The sequence below is a fragment of the Astyanax mexicanus genome, chromosome 16, assembly GCF_023375975.1.
Source record: "Astyanax mexicanus isolate ESR-SI-001 chromosome 16, AstMex3_surface, whole genome shotgun sequence".
In the NCBI taxonomy this organism is placed as follows: domain Eukaryota; kingdom Metazoa; phylum Chordata; class Actinopteri; order Characiformes; family Acestrorhamphidae; genus Astyanax; species Astyanax mexicanus.
The window spans coordinates 21651142-21669091 of NC_064423.1; the positions used below are offsets into that span (position 1 = coordinate 21651142).

At 36.2% G+C, this 17950-nt stretch overlaps 1 protein-coding gene across 1 annotated transcript in view; it reads right to left on the reverse strand.

Annotated features, from left to right (window-relative positions):
• Positions 1-9610, reverse strand: part of LOC103046808 (complement factor H) — a 41376-nt gene extending 31766 nt beyond the window's left edge. Inside the window, exons 1-12 of the mRNA XM_049465969.1 lie at positions 9496-9610; positions 8534-8704; positions 8337-8442; positions 7727-7803; positions 6275-6454; positions 4708-4875; positions 3571-3765; positions 3323-3496; positions 3062-3235; positions 2511-2696; positions 2233-2406; positions 894-1058 (exon numbers count right to left, since the gene is read on the reverse strand). Coding sequence (XP_049321926.1) covers positions 894-1058; positions 2233-2406; positions 2511-2696; positions 3062-3235; positions 3323-3496; positions 3571-3765; positions 4708-4875; positions 6275-6454; positions 7727-7803; positions 8337-8442; positions 8534-8704; positions 9496-9559 — 1834 coding nt within the window. The 5' untranslated portion in view covers positions 9560-9610. The remainder of the gene's footprint in view (positions 1-893; positions 1059-2232; positions 2407-2510; positions 2697-3061; positions 3236-3322; positions 3497-3570; positions 3766-4707; positions 4876-6274; positions 6455-7726; positions 7804-8336; positions 8443-8533; positions 8705-9495) is intronic.
• Positions 9611-17950: the final 8340 nt, after the last annotated feature.

Below are 17950 nucleotides of genomic sequence, written 5' to 3' on the forward strand. Positions count from 1 at the left end.
CCATTTATTGTAATATGAAATAATTGTTATATTATTGTACTTAATAGTTATAAAAGGTATAAAGATTTATTGTTTGTGAAACATCTGTACGACTGTTAATGGTTTAGGAATTGTGTAGAACCCTTGTTTCTGTACGTGCCGTATTTGGAAAACTCCCACCAACGAGCTCGTTCTGAGTGAGACGCCCCCAAGCGACTCATCGCCTGTTGGACAGGCGACACACAGCGATTTTATCGCGTTCTGTGTGGACGTACAGTAAAACATGGTGGTGGGAGCATCATGCTGTGAGGAGGCTTTTCTTTAGCAGGAACTGGGAAGCTGGTCAAAGTTAATGGGAAGATAAAACCTGGTGGAGGCTCCAAAAGAGACCGGGAAGGAGATTCACTTTTCATCAAGACAATGACCAAAAACATACAGCCAGAGCTATAGTGGAATGATTTAGAAGATCAAAGAACATTTATGTGTAAGATTGGCCCAGTCAAAGTCCTGACCTAACACCCATTGAACATCTGTGGCAAGATGCTGTTCATAGACGCTCTCCATCCAACCTGCCTGAGCTTGAGCTATTATGCTAAGAAGAATGGACAAAAATCTCAGTCTTTAGATGTGCAAAACTGGTAGAAAAACATAACCCTACAGTGCAGCGAAAGTTGGTTCGACTAACTATTGATAAATGGGGTTAAATACTTTTCATATTCTTGTTTTATCATCATTTTAAAAACCATGTGTAATTTTTTTCCACTTTACAATTATATGCTACTTTGTGTTGGTCTATCACTTAAATCTCAGTTTGTAATTTAATAAGTACTTTTGCAAGCCATTGTAAGCAGCACTATATTCATTTTAATCTTAAGAACTTTAAACAAAGTAAGCAGGAAATTTCATGTACTCACATTCACATCTTGGTGTTGTTGACCAGTCTGAGTTGCTGCAGTAAATTGTTTCCGGCCCCTTCATTGTAAAACCATGTCTGCATCTGTATGTTACCCTATCCCATTCTTGTCGGTCAATATAGAGGACTACAGCATTTTCAACTCGTGGAGGGTGACCACACATTCCTAATGGCATGTATAAAAATAGATTTATATTTTCAGAATGTGTCAGTTTATTGTGAAAATAAGGTTTAAGTTCCACAGGGAGGAGGGGGCAGGTTTGCGCGGCCGTGGGGTTTTGGGGGTACGTGGGGAGGAGGGGGTGGAGCTAAATTGTGTCTTTTGAGAGACTAATTTAGTGATCTAAAGCAAGGCTAAATAGTAACACCTTTGCACTTATTTTTTTTTACAAAAAGTGGCTCACATGACATTCATTCATACTAGAGACCACAACTAGACATTTAAAAATGAATGAAAAAACAATGGAAAGTACCGTCATTTTTTTTTATTCAAATCTGATTCTTTTGGAGGTTCAATTCCACAAAATTGTTGCAATTTACGAGGAGTCTCATTGAATCCCAGATGAACTTATGATTTGAATTTGAGTTTAATATAGTTTACAAGTGTTGTTAAGAATTAACAAAATTTTGGGATATGAACCACGCCTCAATTTCCCGAGCTCCTCCCCCTGGTCCTATATATACCTCCCAGGGGCTTCCCACCTTCGTGACTTTCGACCTCGCACCAGCCTCCACCCTCATCTTCATTACTCACCTAGCTGTGGGTGGGGACCTGGCTTGAGAACCGTCTCAAGCTGTTCTGAACTGTAACCCAAGCTACATAATCACAGTTCCCCTCCCCGCATTGTGTAGGTGGGGTTCATTATAGCATACTATATGATATTATGGTATGCACATATTTTCAGTTTGGTAAACTTTTGCCACTGAAACGTCCCTTAATCTACTGATCAGGAATATACTTCCTTGAATGACCAATTTTGGCAAATAATGTATTGGCTAACATGGGAGATGTGGGAGACTGTGTTTCCTGAATGCCTTTGTAAATTTAAACTTAAAGACTGGGGAAAAAAGTATTTGTTGACTCCTCCTCCTGCATCAACTTAAATATTCCAAACCATCAATTTATTCAGTTTGTCTTTAATTTGACAGCCAAAAAATATCGCACAAAAATGTATAGCCAAAACTGCACCTTAACAAAAAAGATCATGTATTTCATTTGTTATGAGATTTTTAAATATTGTAAATAACTGAGGGCTGAGCTGCAATCTCACTTACAATTCATCAAAATCTCATCAGCTCAGAAAAAAATTATTAGAAGGTCAAAAGCAAACGTGACTTACTTTCACATTGTGGAAGAGGTTTCCATTGTCCTTCAACACACTGGATGTGATATGGGTTTATTCTGAAGCCGCAGTCGCAGTTAAGATTTCCCCAGGCCCCATTTTCAAAGACTTTGTCTGTTTGACTTGGTTTTGCATGAGGAATTTTGGGAAGACCAACACAGGCGTCTGAACCTGTCAATATCCAAGAACCAAAAAGACATGAAGTGAGATTCACCTTCTGCTTCACCTGGTGGATTGTACAAATTAAATGTCTTCTCTGAAAAGAAAATACTCACGTATACACTGTGGCTTACTATCCACAAAACCCTGCCTGCAGCTCTTTTGTCCCCACCACCCTTCCTCAATTGGCTTATAGCCTTGGTCACATGAGTAGGAGACCCATTGAGGGTCTGAATCCAAGTAATGCATAAATCCATGTGTAAATCTGAATGAATTACAGGGCAGCAGAGTGCCTTGTTTAGCTGAAATGCAAAGACAAATCATACAATAAAAAATATAATGCATACATTATTATGAACTCTGTCCATCTCTGCTTCTGAAAGATTTTGTCCCCCCCAAAAAAGACAAATAATAAACTTTTAATAATAACGTTGTTGTTTCCTCTGACTATCTCTGACTGGACCATCAAAAAACACAGCGAAACACAGGAGAGAACCAGAACAGGACGAGAATGTGACAATAATAGTCTGTTATAGTCGCTAACAGCAATGGTTTGCCTTCCTAAAATTATGTTGTGAAAAGATAATGAACGTGAAGTATATGAAAGGCAAGACACCCCCAAATATCACCAAATATCTGTCCAATTTATTAATAAATGGATTCTTACCAGTGCAGGATTTCATATTATCCCATTGTTCATTCCAATGACATGTGATTGAAAACCTCTCAGGTTCATATCCAGGAAGACACTGGTACTGAACAGATTCATAAAGCTTATATTTGTGCTTTGGGTTCGTCAACGGCTTTGTGTTTTCAATTGTTGGTGCAAGACACCCTTTCTCTGAAAGACAGCAAAGACTTATTTCAGTTTTCTCCACTTTGAAATAAGAAACTAATGAACCACACAGTGTTTAATAGAGGATCTTACCAATACACAGAGGATTTGGGACCCAGCCATCCATTGTACATTCGGCCCTTTTAGCTGCTGGCTTATAACCGCTTTGACAACTATATGACTTAGTGACCCCCAGTCTTCTGTCTGCACTGAAGGTGTATTCAAGCCAAGACACATGCTGGTCATATGGAAGTTCACAGCCAATATCTGAAAGAAGTTTTCTATATATCATTTCAGAAGCAATAATAGTTGTGCAGATTTTGTATGTTTGAAGTTTTTACCTTCACACGCAGGAGGGGATTCCCATTGACCGTTGTCTTTGCATTTAATCCATCCAGATGGTTTTTTCACTAAACTCAACCAGTAATTTTTTGCACAGATAACCTCTACACTCTCTTCAGCCTTAAACAAATTTTTCCCTTCGGGATTTGTTCTTTCAATTCCAATTGTAGCAGGCCCAAGTGAACAGTGGATCTCTGTTGTAGACAAAGTGAGACAAAACAGAGCAGTTGACCTTCTCTCAAAGAAATGTAAAAGGATTTTAATTACACTTACAATTAGTTCTATAGGAAATGTACTAATCAACAGCAATTTTAAATTTTCATGACTAGAACTTTTCCTGTCCTAGTGTCTGCAAAATGGGAGCTCAAACTTGACACACCACAAAGTTAAAACTGACAGAAACATACAGAGATCTGCACTAGGCATCCGCACTTTAGCATCTTTTCTAGTTAATGTCCGCTTCCTTAACAACACACTGGGCAAACGCAGTTAAACTAAACTTGTGCTAAACACACATCGGAGCGCAATCATATGACATCAACACTGTAAGTTAGGACTTGTGGATAGTTCCAGCATTTTCTTCCAATGTTAATACGTCTTTTGTGAAATGTGAGTTTGTCAAGGTGTTGCTGGTGCTGTAAACCAGCCGATAAAAGCAGAACTTATTGTTTTTCTTCCCAGTCAGTGATCAATTACACAACAAATAGTGTGTTTCTTTTTAAGCAAAATAACTGGGTCCTAAATAGGCTTCTTAAACTACATATGATCATTTTTGCCTCAACCAAAGATTTGGTTAAGGCATTTGCTCTTTCTAAGAATTTATTTCTATTTTCTCCCATTTTTTCTCCCCAATTGAACTAGGCCGATTGTCCCACCCTTTTAGCAGTTAGTCAGTTGTATATAACTGTAAGTAGTCCGATAACTAGAAATGCCACAACACTAAAATGCCATTAGAACCCCAGAGTTTTTTTTGCCATTCTAAAAAAACAGTTGTGCTAAAAATCTCATGATCAGCAGTGAGATCACTATTTTCCCCCCTTGCTGATGTGTGCATTACCTGTGCATCATCTGTTTGATTTAAGTTGAAGTTTATATATGTACAGTATATATGCATTGTGTATTACGTTGGGTATTACCTTCACATTGTGGTGTTATACTCCAACCATTCCTAAGGCATTTAGGGATTCCTTGTCTCTTCTTGTGTGTTTTCTCACATTCATATTTTAATACTTCATTCTCTTTGTATATAGATTTAAGCTCTATGATTTCTCCATGCAGTAATTTTGGTGGTGTGCACTCAATTGCTGAAAAAAAAAAAAATTAACATAATTTGACACCAATCTAACACAACTAAACAACTGATGCAAGTTCAATGGAAAGTGCTGGTAAAGGTGAAAGCAGAACAATAAAAAAAATGTTTATAAACTAAATATAGAGCTGTAATTAGTTTCAAAAGAGACACTCATTAGAGAACATTCATGTTTATAACACTGCCTGTAGCCTACAGTCTTCACAGATGCACTGAACAACTCACTGAAAATAGTTCGCAATGTAACAAAGCCCAATAAAATGTTCTGAGTTAACTTAAATACTATCAAAAATGGTTGACTCACTGAGTAAGGTGCCTTTTATGTCTCCCAACCTTACTTCAAAGATTTCCAATTAATGGACAGTGAACTTTTAAGTTATCATTTATCAGAACTAAGTGCTAACTTTGCAATATGACCTAAAACTAAATTTAGGAAAAAACTAAACAAATTGATTAGTAATAGACAGCAGTCCCCACTGACCATCATTACTTTTCTAATGAACATCAGACACATACAGATTGCAATTAATGCCAGTTGTCAATTTTGAGTTTCTGGTAATGTGACCATATTTATCTATATTAACTACACACACACACACACACATACACACACACACACACAAATATATATATATATATATATATATATATATATATATATATATATATATATATATATATGTGTGTTTTTTTAAATATACATACCCTGTCAAACCATTCAGTTTACCCCCTGTAAAAATCATAATCAGTTCCTGTGACATCACCATTAAGGAAAATAAATCTCTTAAATGACATACTGCAAATAATAGCAAACATCCCTTTTTATGACTTAAAGTCCATGTTTTGTATTGTCATGTGAAAATTATATATGAATAAACGATAGTAAACAATTGTTTATGAAAAAAATAATGAGGCAGAGAATTAAAATTAATCTCTTATAAGTGTGTCACATTGATTTCAACCCTGTTATTTGATTGTTTTTTATTAATAGTTTGATAAGAAGAAACATGGGGTAAATGTTTGTTGGACTTCATATATAATTTACAGGACAGGACATATAAATGCCTCATAAAATCTTAATGTTAATGCATACTTTAGGACAAAATCAAATAGTGATCTGTAATGGACTACAAGGGCACTTAAAATGACTGTTACAATACCTGAGGTGGGGAAATAATGTTTAATTCAAACTAATCAACTATCAGATGAAATTGTCATGAATTAATGTTTTTTTTTATTTTTATAATAACAAATAATATGATCCAAAACTAACCCATCTCAGGGAATTACCCAATTACCTGTCACTCCATAAATCTGCTTTAAGTTCAGCTATTGAAAACACAACTCAAGTGACTATAGATAGCTATGATGGTGGTTAAGAAGAGAGTATCAACCTTTGCATTTTGGAACAGGCGCACTCCATGTCCCGTCCTCTTTACAGTGTATGTCCTTTGGTCCGGTCAGCATCAAGTTATTAGAACACTCAAAGTTAATAACATCATCATAGCTTGCGTCTTCAGTGTTGCCAGATGCGATCACAAATTCAGGTGTTTCAATGGGTGGGCACCTTACGACTGAAAAAAGGGTCAGATTAAAAAGAAATACTTAAATGGTTAATTTTGAAGTAAAGCATAAATATTTTGGAGTATTTAGGCATTTTTAACTGTGAACATATACACAGCACTAATTGCATTGACTATGAGCTTATAATAGGCCATCAATGACCAAACATTGTACATACACCATTAAAGGTTAAAACTGCTGCAAACAGAGGCCAAACAGAGGCTAGGCAAAAAGCTAGTGCTACCTGATGCTAGCTTTTACCGTCTTTTCTCACTTATGTCCACTCTCTTGAAAACACACTGGAAAAACTCAGTTGAAGCAAATTGGAGCTAAACACACAGATAAACATCAGAATGGAAAAAAAAACAAACCTAGGGGAGATGAGTATATCCTAGACTATAAGCTAACAAGCTAACATTTCTTCAGCTTGCTAAGAGCTAGTGTAGTTTATCCAGGTATGTAACTGAAATATGACTAAAACACTCCTCCTTTAGGACTATAAGGAGCATTTAAAATCTTTACATTTTCCCAAAAATAGACAATGCGCCTAATAATCCGGTGAGCCTTTTGTATAAACTATACCAGTCAGGTATTAAGGAGTACAGTATAAATATTAACATTAGCTGCTAACCGAGTAAGCGCTAACTCTTTCGCAGTTCAGGGATGAGTATTATAGGCCCGTAGTTTGCACGTTTAGCATATTAAAACAAGCTACGTGGGATGAACGGCTAGCTAATATCATGCTGCTTACCAAAACACTCAGTGTTCCTCAGTGTAGGGCTCTCAGGCCGCATTAGCCGCTAACCATGGCTAGCCTTAGTGGAAATCAGCGAATCTTAGCTTACTATGAATAAATAGAAGCACTTTACTCACCCAATTAAACAGTTTTCAGGAGGGAAATCTGTGTAGATTAACATTCAGTGCTCACATGAGTTACAGTTTTGTTTATTTAACTTAGCTTTACACGCAGCGGTGAGACCTGCTAAATTTGAAAGAAAACATTTAAAGCAAAACCCCCCATTTTTTACTAGTGCCGGATAATGCGCTTTATAATACGATGCGCCTTATAGTGTGAAGACTATGATACACACAACATGTAATTTTCCATTACAAATAAGTAAATAAATACATTTAAAGTTAGTATACAAAGAATTTAACTTTGCATTAAACACAGAATCACTAAACCAGACACTGGTTAAGAGCATTATGAATGCAGCAATAAAACAGCATGCAAATATTTGAATTGTAAATTATTAATTTAAATAAACAAAACTTTTTATTACCTTCGCAAATAGGGATAGTATTATCCCACCCCTGGGTGCGACAGATACGAGTATTCACCCTGCTGGCCATTATGTACCTTTATGAACACAAAAATGTTTGAAAAATTAAGCGCAAATTTAATTTGTTTTAATAACATTGATTCAGAATGCTGCTACAAAAAGTTTATTAACATGACAGTTCTCCAAAACAGTAGTAACAATTTATTTTGTTTCCTGTAGTATTTTCTGGCTGTTGCTACAATAGCTACAACAATTTATAACTGATGAATACTGTTGTTTTAGAATATCGACAGCATGTGCAAAACACTAAAGCCAGCATTCACCTCAATCAATAACACTTTCCTGCCTGAGCTGAACATTTCTAGTTCTAGTGTGCATGGTAGGACATTTAATTTATTATTTGGTGAAAAAAGTGACAAAATATGCTTTATTTCTTTCAAGTTTCAGCCAAATATTTTCATTACATTGCATCTCTGTATTATCTGTTTAGGCCCAGAGGCAAGACCTAGCACAGTAGCTCATGCTTTTCCTATTAAGTGCTACAATATTGTGATTCTAAGAACAAAAATAAGGAAGGGGGCTGGCTGTATTGCACAACACAGTGTCTTACCCTGTCCTGCAAGTGTATTCCACTCTAGCTCCAAACACAAACTCTGTATCCCCGACAAGTTCAAAGTCTCCGTTCGGTGTGTCTCCTGGGTGTCCACACGGCTTTTCTGCGGGAATTAATTTCATGCACATTATAAAGTCTCCAGTTTAGTAGTACATCACTGACACTATTGTCACTATTTACCAAAGCATGCTTACTTTTGCACTCGCGCCCTCCTTCCATCGTCCATGTGCCGTTTTGGCAAGAAAGTTTAAGTAAGCCAACATGGCCTGTCTCGCAGTTCACTCTCACTATACTCCCAGAGCTGTAGCTCGTCTTAAGAGCACTTCTTAGAATTTTTGTAAAAGGGATATCATTTCGCTGGCAATCTGGTAAACATAGTAGAAAAGTTAATACATTTTGATCCTGTTTACACCTGATCACTTCATGTGTGAATTTGGATTGTAATCTGAATTGTAAGGTCTTAGTCACATGCATTAATAACTGAGACTGAAATCAGACTAAGTCAGACTAAAATGTTTATTAAAATTTGTGTGACAGTTATTATTGTTTTAGTGACTGGGATGAGTTGATTCTGGTTGATGAATGTGTTTTGGACTGATGAACTACTTCCTCAAGAGGTTTAGGAGATCAGATTTGTATCCTATTTGTTTTAATGTGGCTTGTCGATATCCAGATATAATCCTGGTACTTATGATGCACAAAGTGACCAGATGCAAAATGGGTCTTTCACAGCTTAAAAACTCAATTGTACATTATAATTTGATGAATGTTTGTGATAAATAATATTAATATTTGTCAATCATTAAATTGCATCTTAAGCTATCTGAAAGAGAGTCTCACATGCTGAAATGTTTAAAAAATAACTTATTTTTAACATATATTTAGCACAAAAGACCTGTAAACTAGAAGATTACACCATTCTTAACGTTAATGCAAACAGAAAACATATAGAATATACAGTACATAATATTTTAAAACACGGCTGCAAACTATGTAAATACGTAGTAATACAGAATGTTTAAAACTAACAAATGATAAAATAAAATATCAACAAGAATGTAAAAGGGGAAGACAAGTAAATCTAAAACCTCTCAAAATCTTATATCGTAAAAGGCAAAGTATATACTGTTATATATAAATATTATAGGCATCTTACCATTTTCTGATGTAATATAACAAACCAAACAGGCAAAAATTAGGCTTTTGACCACAACTTGCATTTTAGACCCCAGTCCTCCACACAGTTGCTGCACTGGGACTAGAATAGTCTTCTTTTTGATATATTAACTGCGTCGTTCACAGTGGATCAATGAGTGTCCTCAGTTAATCATTTATACGAGTTGCAACAGCCTTCTTGCTCACATTTGGGGTATTTTTCCCCAAACTGTGTAAAAAAAACTTGATTTCAACATCAGTCTGTATATAAGAGAGACTAGAAGTGTTTGTTACAGTTAATATAGCAGTATGGGTGCACGTATATAGTGTAAGAGAGATACAAGACCCTGACGGTGTCAGATTAAAGAAGTTAGATGGAAAAGTAATATCTGTGCAAGAGAGGGGCAAAGGTCAAATTACAAAATACTAGATTCAGAGGTAAAAACACAAAAGGTTAAACATATCCATATTATGTCAAGAACTACTCAACTAAATAGAGAAAAAAAACAATAAATAACTTTTAAAGTATCCTCAAGTGCAGTCACAAAGACCATCAAAAACATCTCATCAGGACTGCCTCAGGAAAGAAAGAGTAAGAGTTTCCTCTGTTGCACAGAATGAGTTCATCAGAGCTACCAGACTCAGAAACTGCAATAAATATGCTGAATATGAATGTGTTATCTGGTAATGTATGTGCTAAAATGCAATACATGTAATGTAAACATATTAGAATACATTGCAGCTAATATTTGCTCATACTGGGACATTGAAACCTCAAACACTATTGTATCTAAGTAAAACAGGCCTGCAAGAAAGAGCCAATTCCAAATCCCAAATTCTGTACAGTAACAGTCTTAGCTTATGTTGATGATGCTCCCAAAATTGATTCCAGCTCACTAATGAAAACATTTCAACACTAAACTCAACAGTTACTTTGGAAGAAAGGCTAAAAAGTCTAAAAGCTAACACTAGCCAACTAGGACACCTGATGTTGGAGTCTTTTACAAGGGCCCACACCACCAGACCAACCGACCAAAGCAAGTAGTAATTCAGTTTAACAGAGAGAGAGTATGCCTATGGAACTGCTAAAAGCTAATGGTGTATACATTAGCAAAAGTCATTAAGTTTAGTGAGTTTAAGGGTGCTTCACACCTGAAAGTCCGGTCTGTGGTCCAAACCAAAGTTCATATGTTTGCTACATTGTATATAATTGGTCCGCTTATTTTTGTTTTCACACTGCAGCTTAGGGAGCACACCAAAGTTTGATACTCCTACATCCTTTCGTCATCACTTACATATCGATGCATTTTCCTTAACTTGACGCTGGTTGGTTTTAGAAGGACATGCGTCTGACGTTGGCGTGTTGACAATTCAGCGAGTGGTTCATTTGGCGGGAACCATTTCCAGGATAAGGATAAAATGAATAAACAGATTCATATCGTCCCCGTAGTAATGCTGCTATTGTGGTTTTTATACCAGCAGCAGCAACCTTAGGCACAGTACCCTAGGTTAGTTCAAATTCGCCAAACGATCGTGCTTGTCCTGAAGCAACTGTATCGCCGCCGACGCATAAGGAGGAAAAAACGGCAAGCAATTATTTGAGTCTTTGCAGCTCCCTTTCTGGAGAGTGGTAAAATAACATAGTACTTTTTCTTCTTCTGCTGCCGTTGCTGAGGAACGCCTGCTCAGCTTCCTGTAATTGGTCCAAAAGTTTGAACCATCCAGAAAAGCGCTTTCACACTGCAGGCGAACCGGACCATGGTGCAGAAGATCCGGACCGAGACCACCTCTCTTGGTCGGAACAAAATCTGGTCCTTTGGTCCGGACCACGGTTCGCTGGCCCGTTCACACCTGCTACTTTGATTCGGACCAAACTGAAAAGTCCGAAAGTCCGGACCAAACAAGTCAGGTGTGTCATGAATTTCCTTTCCAAATTATACTGCTCAATCATAACATTATGAGCACATCCTTGTTTCTACATCCATTGTGCATTTTTTCAGCTAAGCATATAGGAGCCGTTTGTTGCTCTATAATTTAAGTTTCTGTTTCTCTACAACTGTATTATTTATTACCCTCTTGTGGACCCTGCAGGACCCCCACAGAGCAGTCATTATTTGGGTGGTCGGTCATTCATTCTCAGCACTGCAGTGACACACAGTGACATGTTGGTGGTTAAATGTGTTAGTGTGTGTTGTGCTGGTATGAGTGGATGGAATACACAGCAGTGGTGCTGGAGTTCTTAAACATTACAAAAAAAAAAGAGGTGGTCATAATTTTGTGCTTCATCACTGTAAATAATCTGAATTTCTCATTTTATTCTCAGTTTATAGTTCCATGCATATGTTAAAAAAAAAACAATGCTCCACAAAAAAAATACTGCTCTTATGATCTGCAGACCTTACTGGTAAAAATCAATTGTTATTAACTGCAGTAATTTAGCTTTCGGTTGCTAAAGCAGTAGTCAACCACAAATAAAAGGTCAACATCCTTCTGGTTGTACAGATAAATGATTACCAGAATCCAGTAAATGGCCCCATGTCACTTACGATAAACTTTGTTGATTTAGCGATAAATAAACAGAACTTAGTGCTGTCCAGAACTTAGTCTGTTGTGTGAAAATTCATTGATTTGGAGTGATAGCAGTTTTGTAAGCAGTGAAATGATGCATTTATGATTATTACATTTAAAGAACATTTCCAATATTATTTATTTGGCACTAACAGAAGGTAAATAAGCCACACAGAGTTCATAAAGATCAGACTTGTGCCAAAGTACACAAAGTAAACATTTGCTATGGCTTTCTGTTTTAGCTTAGACTTCACATTTTATAAATATCTTACATTTATCTTTATAATTAATATGTAATTATAGATAAAGAGATACTGTGAACTGGCTTATTATAAGAATATTTATACCACTTACCACTTAGCCCTACTCCTCCTGAGTCTTGTTTGGATAGATATACAGTAGGATGAAGTGTTAGGGGGACATGAGATTTATAGAGGAACACTCCATATGGAGGGTTATGAGAAATTACTGGCAACATGGCTGTGCAAGTGACAAAGGAAACCCACAAATGTAGCATTTTCTATGTTAAAAATGATGATAACCATTTCATTATGTTAGTTTAATGTAGTTTACGTAGTATAATGGCCCTCTTCTCTATAACACACAAAAAAAGCAGAACAGTGTTAAGAAACAGTAAATATTAATATTAAAGGTATTTTTCAGCTGATCAGACAAAATGACATTTAATCCAAAAACCTGATTATGATTAAGAGAATGAAGTGTCATGTGAGTGATCTTGTTTGGGCTGACTCAAGTGTCTGAAACTAATCAAATCAAATCAAATCAAATTTATTTGTATAGCGCTTTTTACAACAGGTGTTGGCACAAAGCAGCTTTACAGAAACATGATTACAGGACAAAGAATCAGGCAAAACATTACACATAGAAAATACAGAATACAGAACCCCCAGTGAGCGCGGAGGCAAGGAAAAACTCCCTCAGAGCTGCAGGAGGAGGAAGAAACCTTGGGAGGACCAAGACTCACATTAAAGGGGGGACCATCCTACCACTGGTCAAACGGCTTTTAAATAGAAATTTAAAAAGTCTTTTATACATCCATATAGGTTTTATGTACTCAGGAGTGTAATAGCGCCACTAATGGCTTGGATGTAATCTGTAGTGGAGAGTAAGATATGGCTTGGATGAAACTAGTGAGTTGTTTCTGGATATTGGACCTGAACTGTGTATGTGGGTGAGTGTGCAAAGGACAGTTAGGCTGACACCTCAAAACTGAATGTCCAGTATGTAGCATGTAATGCAGAAGTCAGCGCCTAAGCAGCAGAGATGAGGCCGGAGGACACATAGAAAACAGTAGTAATCAATAAATGATTTAACTTATTGCTTAAATAGAAATCCTCAAGATTTAGTGGTGTAATGTTAGGCAGACAATTGACAGAAATCCTGGCCTGTTAAGGGGTTAAAATTTAACCTTCCCAGTTAGTGCTTTTTCAGCGACATTCTGGTTCGCAAACCAAATTTTAAACCTTTTTCTGCATTTCCACCAACAAAAGTAGGTTCCAGGCACCTCAGTGAAGCTGGCCCCTCATATTATTAGAAATGAAATAAAAATATGTCCATTGGTTAGTGCTGCGTTTGTGCTGGTTTGTGCAGCAAAAATTAACATGTGTGCTGTTATCGTTGTTGAGATATTAAAAATTATATTTATTACCTGTTATGTAACCCAGCCCCTCATCTGTGGCCAAATCGCACCAAAGTGGTCTCATTGGTTAGTGCTGTGTTTGTGCTGGTTTGTGCAGCAAAAATTAACATGTGTGCTGTTATCGTCATTGAAATATTAAACATTATATTTACTGTTAACCTTATTGAGATATTAAACATTTAATTTCTGACCTGTTATGTAACCCAGCCCCTCATCTGTGGCCAAATCGCACCAAAGTGGTCTCATTGGTTAGTGCTACGTTTGTGCTGGTTTGTGCAGCAAAAATTAGTGTTTGTGCTGTTATTGTTATTGATTTATTAGGAAAAAAATATTGAATAGGTGTGAAGCTGGCCCCTCATATAATCAGAAATGAAATAAAAATATTTCCATTGGTTAGTGCTACGTTTGTGCTGGTTTGTGCAGCAAAAATTAGTGTTTGTGCTGGTATCATTATTGAGATATTAAACATTATATTTACTGTTATTGACATATTAAGCATTTAATTTCTGACCTGTTATGTAACACAGCCCCTTATTTGTGGCTAAATCGCACCAAAGTGGTCTCATTGGTTAGTGCTACGTTTGTGCTGGTTTGTGCAGCAAAATTTAGTGTTTGTGCTGTTTTCGTTTTTAATTTATTAGGAAAAAAATATTGAATAGGTGTGAAGCTGGCCCCTCATATAATCAGAAATGAAATAAAAATATTTCCATTGGTTAGTGCTACGTTTGTGCTGGTTTGTGCAGCAAAAATTAACGTTTGTGCTGGTATCATTATTGAGATATTAAACATTATATTTACTGTTATCGTTATTGAAATATTTAACATAATAGGTCTCACCTGTTATGTAACCCAGCCCCTCATCTGTGGCCAAATTCCACCAAAGTGGTCTCATTGGTTAGTGCTACGTTTGTGCTGGTTTTTGCAGCAAAAAATAGCGTTTGTGCTGTTATAGTTATTGAGATATTAAACATTATATTTACTGTTATTGAGATATTAAACGTTAAATGTATTACCTGTTATGTAACACAGCCCCTTATTTGTGGCTAAATTGCACCAAAGTGGTCTCATTGGTTAGTGCTACGTTTGTGCTGGTTTGTGCTGTTATTGTTATTGAGATATTAAACATTATATTTACTGTTATCATTACTGAGATATTAAACTATTTAATTTATTACCTTTTATGTAACACAGCCCCTCATCTAAAGCCAGATTTCATCAAAGTGGTGTTGTTTTTCTAGTGCTGTGTTTGTGCTGGTTTGTGCTATTAGAATAAATGTTTGTGCAAGTTTAGTTATGAGAGTTATTAGATAAAAAAATATTTAATTGGTGGCATTACCCAATATTTATTTACACACATCACCCAGCCCCCCTCATTTATCAGTGTGGTTAGTGCTCACAAAAAGGCACTCAGCCCGGTTAAAAGGCATTAACATGGCAGTCTGTTAAATATATGCTTTCATAAGTGCAGGAGCAATTTTTACCATGGTAAATAAGTTTTTACCATGAACAGTCATATCACCTGAAGACATTCATCTGTGCTTTATTAGATGTGTAAATAAATATTGTTTTTCCTGTAGCTGAATAATCAAAATACCTGAAACATTTATTTTTACAGCACTGCTGAATGAGACCACTGTGGTTTGGGCTGTATTGGGGGGCTGGATAATGCCACCCATTAAATATTTATTCTAATAGCACAAACCAGTACAAACACAGCACTAGAAAAACAACACCACTTTGATGAAATCTGGCCTTACCATAAAAGGTAATAAATTAAATAGTTTAATATCTCAGTAATGATAACAGTAAATATAATGTTTAATATCTCAATAATGATACCAGCACAAACACTAATTTTTGCTGCACAAACCAGCACAAACGTAGCACTAACCAATGGAAATATTTTTATTTCATTTCTGATTATATGAGGGGCCAGCTTCACACCTATTCAATATTTTTTTCCTAATAAATCAATAACAATAACAGCACAAACACTAATTTTTGCTGCACAAACCAGCACAAACGTAGCACTAACCAATGAGACCACTTTGGTGCGATTTGGCCACAGATGAGGGGCTGGGTTACATAACAGGTAATAAATATAATTTTTTATATTTTAATAATGATAACAGCACAAACGTTAATTTTTGCTGCACAAACCAGCACAAACGTAGCACTAACCAATGAGACCACTTTCGTGCGATTTGGCCACAAATGAGGGGCTGGGTTACATAACAGGTCAGAAAATTAAATGTTTAATATCTCAAAAACGATAACAGCACAAATGTTAATTTTTGCTGCACAAACCAGCACAAACGCAGCACTAACCAATGGACATATTTTTATTTCATTTCTAATAATATGAGGGGCCAGCTTCACTGAGGTGTTCCAGGCTGGTTCGCTGAAAAGCATCACGTTTCTTATAAGCCTGAACAGAACTGGTTTAAAGTGCTATATAAAAGCTGAGTATGGATAGTGCTATTACTACAAGATCATGGACATCGATCTTGATATTCAGGTATCCATTATTAGCTGTAAGTTGGGGCAAGAGGAACGTCAACCCAAGACTAAGGAAAAAGGCTGGGTGGTAGAAAGTTTGAGTTTCATGATGGTGGACCCAAGAGTGCTGTCCTGTAGACAGTAAAATAAATACAACAAACAGAACAACACAAATCTTTTAAAGAAGAAACCCACAACCCCTTCCACAAAACAGACCGCAGGAGCCTCACTGATGTTCTAGAGTTGCTTTTCTGCCTCTGGCACTAGGTGAACCTATGCAGGACACAGAGAAATCAGACGACCACTAAGGAGTTTTGAAAAACATCATACAGCCCAGTATCAGAAAGCTGTGTTTCGGTTGCAGGTTGTGGGTCTTGTTTTTCAGCAGAAGAATGACCCAAAAGCTACATTTAAAAGCACCCGAGTAAAAAATATAAAAATAAAAAAAGGAAAGAAATCCTTGGACCTCTCTGAAGTGCCTTGCTTGCTGTGAGTCCTGATCTGAAACTCACAGCTGGGAAATTTCAGCCATCAAACCTGAGTGAACCGGAGGAGGTTGCTTAAAAAGACTGATGCTTTAGCGGCCAAGGATGTACCAGTGGAACAAGGTTTCAGTTCTCCTACATGTAATGGCCATCAAAATATTCCTCTTTTAATAATATCAGGTACTAATGTTGCATGATTATGTATCAAGGTGGTGCATCATCACTCCAGAGATGATAGATCTACTGCTCCAGGGCCCAATGCGGAGAGGCTTTTACTGTTCTATCTTTCTCACAGTATCGGGTATACAGAGATTAGGCTCATGCGTAGCATATTTTTGAATACCAGGGAGACGAGTATGTGCTGCATCATTGGATATATCTTTGAAAAAAAAAAAAAAAAACATAAATAGTGATAATAGTATTTCTTTACTATTTTCTTTAAAGCCATAAGATATTTTTTTTGTTAAATTGTTCATGTTTGCTGTAAATATGCATTCAAAAAATCTTTCTGTAGATTAATATTATTTTATTATATTATATTTTCTACTATATATTTTATGTATAAAGAGAGAGATAGAGAGTTAGAGAGAGAAAGAGAGAGAGAGCATATCTGAATATATATTAATATATATGAATATCTGGGCTTAGTCTGGGAACCAGAGTTATGATGTAACAAAGTTAAATTATATAATAAATTAATAATATAAAGATTGCAAGGAAGAATAAGGTATTTTACGTTCTCTTTAATTACCTCTATATGGAGATTTGACACAGGTTTGAATAAATTAAATAATGCATCAATCAGATGAAAAGAGAGTTATTGTTATTGCTTAGTTATAAATGAATAGAGTGTACTGTTGAGTAGAGTTTTAGCCACAAGAGGGCAGCAATGACTATGAAATGTAGTTTGATAATTGCAGTACTGTAGTTCTACAGAAGACTATAATATAATATATAATAATGTATTAATAAAACCCCATCATCCGTTTTTAATCAACATACATAGTCACACAATAACTATTTTTTGTGTATTGCACACACAAAAATATATAGTGTGACTATGTACAGCTCTGCTCACTTTTCACTGGTTCTGGTACTTGCACTTGCAGTATGTGAAGGTTTTTTCACACTTTTTTTTGTTTGGGACAGTATTAAAAAAAATCACTCTCACCAGAGATCTCACTATGCAGCTATGCAGAATAAGCTAAGTAACTTGTTTACATTAGTGCTGTATTTGTCTAATG